This window comes from Cebus imitator, unplaced genomic scaffold (genome assembly GCF_001604975.1).
Source record: "Cebus imitator isolate Cc_AM_T3 unplaced genomic scaffold, Cebus_imitator-1.0 Scaffold376, whole genome shotgun sequence".
Lineage (NCBI taxonomy): Eukaryota > Metazoa > Chordata > Mammalia > Primates > Cebidae > Cebus > Cebus imitator.
Window position 1 is genome coordinate 2,279,345 of NW_016107691.1, and position 5,001 is coordinate 2,284,345.

Sequence of the window (5,001 nt, forward strand, 5' to 3'; positions counted from 1 at the left end):
TTTAGTTCTTTGTAAATTTTGGATATCAGCCCTTTGTCAGATGGGTAAACTGCAAAAATTTTTTCCCAATTTGTTGGTTGCCGATTCACTCTAATGATTGTTTCTTTTTTATGAAACATTTCATGAAATACTAAATCACTATTTGTTAAAGCATAATAAATTGTTTCAGAATATTGTAATTTTGTGTTTAGTTCACCTTCCACCCTCCACAAATTGTGGATAATTTTAAACATAAGTAAAAGGAGACAGAATAGTATAATGAGCCCCCAAGTACTTATCACCTGTTGCTAACAACCATCAACTAGTCCTGCCCTGTTTATATCCCCAGCTCTTTTTTCCCCTTCTTGGATGATTTTGAAGCAAATCTCAGACATATTTCAGCTGTAAATAGTACTTTGTATTTGTTAAATAGATGGACTCTTTTAAAGGTAATCATTATAACATTGTCTCACCTGAAAACCCGAATAATTCTTTAATAATACCAAATATCCAGTTAGTATTCAAATTTCCAATTGTTTCATAAATATTTGTACTTAAAAAGTTTTGTTTTTGTTTTTAAATAAGAATGCAAGTCAGAATACAAATTGCTATTGATTGAGATTTCATCTCTGTCTTTTAAACTCTATAGGAATCCCGCTCCCGACATGTATTGTATTCCTTGTAATTTATTTGGTGAAGAAACTAGGTTGTTTGCCTTTTGAGTTAATCACAGTGTGGATTTTGCTGATTTCATCTCCATAGTGTATTTTACCATGTTAATTACATATCTTGTAAACTGGTTGAATTTGCTTTTCAGAAGATTTTTGTACTTCAGGTAATAACCTGCATTTTGAATAATCTTGTGTTAATATGTTTCATATCAGTATGCAAATGTGTTGTTTTAGTCCAACTTTGCCTTTGTCTTAGCATTAACTATTTGTCCCATTTAAATTATGCAAGAGAAATTATAATGTGGCTACAACTTCACTGATGAAAGATTTTAAAGAAAGCCTAAGTGAGAGTACCTGGGAAGCACCATTTAAATATTTGAAATACTTGGGCAAGTAAAATTTACACTTCAACTTTGATGTTAGCATTGCATTCATGCCTTGTAAATTAGGAGGCTGTGTATTTCATGTCAAAACCTGACTATTAAAAAGGTAAAGAATCCATAGACTCTTACAAGTAATTCAGTGATAATTTTCTCATTTCAATGCATTCATTTTTAGACTGCAGAGATGAATGAGCGCCTGCAAAAAATGGGAGAGTCTTCTCTAAGAAATTTTAGAATGGACATTGAACAAAGTTTATACAAGTTTGAAGGAGAAGATTATAGAGAAAAACAGAAGGTAACTTTTTACCCTCAACCATTAGGCCCTCAAATGAGCATTTCTCCCCATAAGAATTATAAGATAACACTGGCACTTATCTATTATAATACCCTGCTATAGAGTGAAATTTGATATAGGTCTAAAGATCTCATGCAGGGTATGCCTTTCATGTATTTTACTGGTTTATCGTCATCATCATCATCATTATTTTTGCTGCTGCTGCTACTACCACTGCTACTGGTAGTACTACATTTGTTATTGAGAAGCAATGTAGGATTGACTTCATGAATTCTGGAGTCGAAATCTCAACTCTTGTCACTAAGTGACTCTGGGTATTCTCAGTTTTCTCACTTATCAAATGGAGGTTATGATAGTTACATCATAGAGGGATTCTGATGATGAAATAAATGAGTTAATACTTATAAAGTTATTAGAATAATGCCTGACACTTAATGTTAACTATATGAATAATAATATTAGTAACATTTAGTTAAAGGCAGAAGGATTTGGTTACATGTGGTCTGTTGAAGAAATGGGGGTTTATTAATTTTGTTTTTTAAACTGAAATTAAGGCTGGAATTTTAAAACTTTTTATTTTTACATTACTTTAGACTTACAGAATAGTTGTAAAAATAGTACAGAGTTAAAATAGTACAGTGTTAACTTATATCCTTCACTCAGCTTCCCCTAATGTTAACAGTTTACATGTTAGTATAATCACAACTAGAAAATTAACACCAATTTTTCTCCTAATGTCCCTTCCTGTTCCAGGAAAAGGACATTGGTTAATTAATTAACTGGTGTTAGATTCCAGGGGATCTAATCTAGTATCCCACATTGCATTTTTTAAATAGACTTTATTATTTTTTTCCTCTTAGTTGACACATATTAATTGTACATATGTGTGGGATACAGAGTGATATTTTGTTACATATATACAATTTGTAATGATCAAGTTGGGGTAATCGATATGTCTACTGTCTTAGCACATTTGTGTTGCTGTAAAGGGATACCTGAGACTTGGTAGTTTATAAAGAAAAGAGGTTTATTTGGCTCATGGTTCTACAGGCTATAAGAGAAGCATGGCATCAGCATCTGCTTCTGCTGAGGGCCTCAGCCTGCTTCCACTGATGGCAGAAGGCAAAGGAGAGCCAGCGTGTGCAGAGATCACACGGGAGACACAGAGAGAGAGAGAGAGAGAGAGAGAGAGAGAGAGAGAGAGAGAGACAGTGCCAGAGAGAGGAGGGAAATGCTAGGCTTCTTTGTCAGGAACTAACAGAGTGAGAGAACTCGCTCATTATCTGGAGGACTACACCAAGTGCTTCATGAGGGATCTGCCCCCATGATCCAACACTTTCTATTGGGCCCCAGCTCCAACATTGGGGATCAAATTTCCACGTAAGATTTGGGGGACAAACATATCCAAACTATAGCATTCTGCATCTGGCTTCTCAAATCTCATGTCCTTCTCACATTGCAAATTACAATCATTCCCTCCCAATGGTCCTCAAAAGTCTTAGCTTGTTCTACCATCAACTCAAAAGTCCAAAGTCTCATCTGAGACTCAAGATAAGTTCCTTACACCTGTGAGCCTATAAAACCAAAAACAAGATATATATTTCTAAGATGCAATGGTTGTATAGGCATTGGGTAGACATTTCCATTCTGAAAGGGAGAAATCAGCCAAATGAGAGGGGTAATCCAAGTCCAAAACCCAGCATAGTAGACATTAGATCTTAAAGCTCCAAAATTATCTCCCTTGACTCTGTGTCCCATATCCTGGGTACACTACTGTGAGAGATGGGCTCCTGAGCCCTTGAGGGGTCCTGCCTCCAGGGCTTTGCTGGGCACAGCCCATGTGGCTGCTTTCTTGAATTGGGAGTCTGGTGCCTGCAGCTTTTCCAGATAGGAGATGCTCGATAATGGTGGCTCTGTAATTCTAGGGTCCCTGCAACACCCCCAATTCCACACCTGCACTAGGCAGTGCTTTTGTTGGGGACTTTCTGTAGGAGTTCCAACCTCACATTTCCACTCAGCATTGCCTTAGTAGAGTCACTCCATGGGGACAGAACCCCTGTGGCAGGCTTCTGCCTGGGAACCCAGGCCTTCCAATATATCCCCTGCCATTTTTCCCTCTGTAATTGATAAATACCTTGGGGGACGTTTTTCTCAAACTTTCACTCACTGATCTTAGCATGTACTGGTGGAGCTTGCCTGCAATAGTTATTATTGTGGTGTTTGCCTAATGGTAATTTTGTATTTTCTTCATTCTACCTATATATATTTATTAATTGATATTTTTCTGCATGGAAGATCTACCCCTTTTCCCCAATTTATTTGTATCTTCAGTTATTTATTTATTATCACTATGTACTCATGGATGTTTTGAGTTATAATCTAGTTCTATCTTTGTTTATTTTGTTGTTCAAATTGTTCCATAAAGCTGTTATATTTTTGCACTGACAGAAATGAATTTTCTTAAAATAGAAAAGCTCATTCTTAGGTACTTATTTTACTGAAAAATGAGAGGTGAGCCATTTTGGTTTGCATTGTAGCTAGTATGCTGATAATGCTTTGTTTCTTTTATTGCTTCTGATAGCTTTTAGTTTCTTGTATTTTTCAGGTTGTCTTATCTCTAATCTTCACTTAGACTGCTCATATTTTATCCTGCTGAGATGGAGGTGATGGCCTATCTGCACAGGGTGGAAATTGCCTTTCTAATATGCTTTTGAGATCTCATTATGTGATATAAATTTTATTAATTTTACAACTATTCCTACAGGCTTATGGGTATTAGGAGTGTTACAAAGTGGAAAAATTTTAAACAATGAAGTCTAAATACCAGTGGAGCTTCTTATCCACATTTTTAGAGAGAAATTAGTAAAATACTTGTCTATCTCTAACTGGTTTTCTTGTGCTTCTAATTTTAGCAAAGTAATGATGCACAGATAGAGAGAATTTTAATAACCGTGATGACTTGTACTTTTATAATTAAATGTCTGACAGTAACAGTCATGTCCAGAATCAGAATTTTTTTCTGAATATTCTGAGCTGAGATTATATTTTATTTCTGTCTCTTTGTATTTCTAGGTAGGTTCTTAAAATAGGTTCCAATTATCTTTTGAGAAGTGAAAACTTGAAAGAATATTATTTATAAATCACGGAAATTATACATTGAGGTAGATCTCCATATATGGTTTATTGAATCAGTTGCATTTCTTTTACCACCATACCTGATAAATTAAGTCATGATACCTGTGATCCTGAATAAATAAACTCAGATAAGTTAGCATTAATGTACTCTTATCTAAAATAAACTAATTCAGTATGATCTATTCTGTTTTTGAAAGTTGATAAATTGTCCTTTAATGCTTATTTCAAATTTGAATGCCTAGACCATCAAACAAGTATAGGTTAAATAGCTAAATACATCACTTTTAGAATGTTAAACCATTATTAATTTATTTTTATTCTAATTGAGAAAGATAAAATATTGGTTATTTATAAAATATCTCTTTCATTACTGTCACCTCACATTCATCCATCTGAAAGAAAAGTAAAATTTGTTTCACTGCTGTGGGAATTTCTCATTTTAGTTAATAATCTCATTATAAGCCGGGCGCGGTGGCTCAAGCCTGTAATCCCAGCACTTTGGGAGGCCGAGGCGGGTGGATCATGAGGTCAAGAGATC

The 5,001-nt window shown here is 35.0% G+C and overlaps 1 protein-coding gene across 1 annotated transcript in view; it reads left to right on the forward strand.

Annotated features, from left to right (window-relative positions):
* Positions 1 to 5,001, forward strand: part of SMARCA1 (SWI/SNF related, matrix associated, actin dependent regulator of chromatin, subfamily a, member 1) — an 80,125-nt gene that overhangs the window by 36,774 nt on the left and 38,350 nt on the right. The window contains exon 16 of the mRNA XM_037731031.1: positions 1,209 to 1,328. Within this exon, the coding sequence (XP_037586959.1) occupies positions 1,209 to 1,328 (120 nt within the window). The remainder of the gene's footprint in view (positions 1 to 1,208; positions 1,329 to 5,001) is intronic.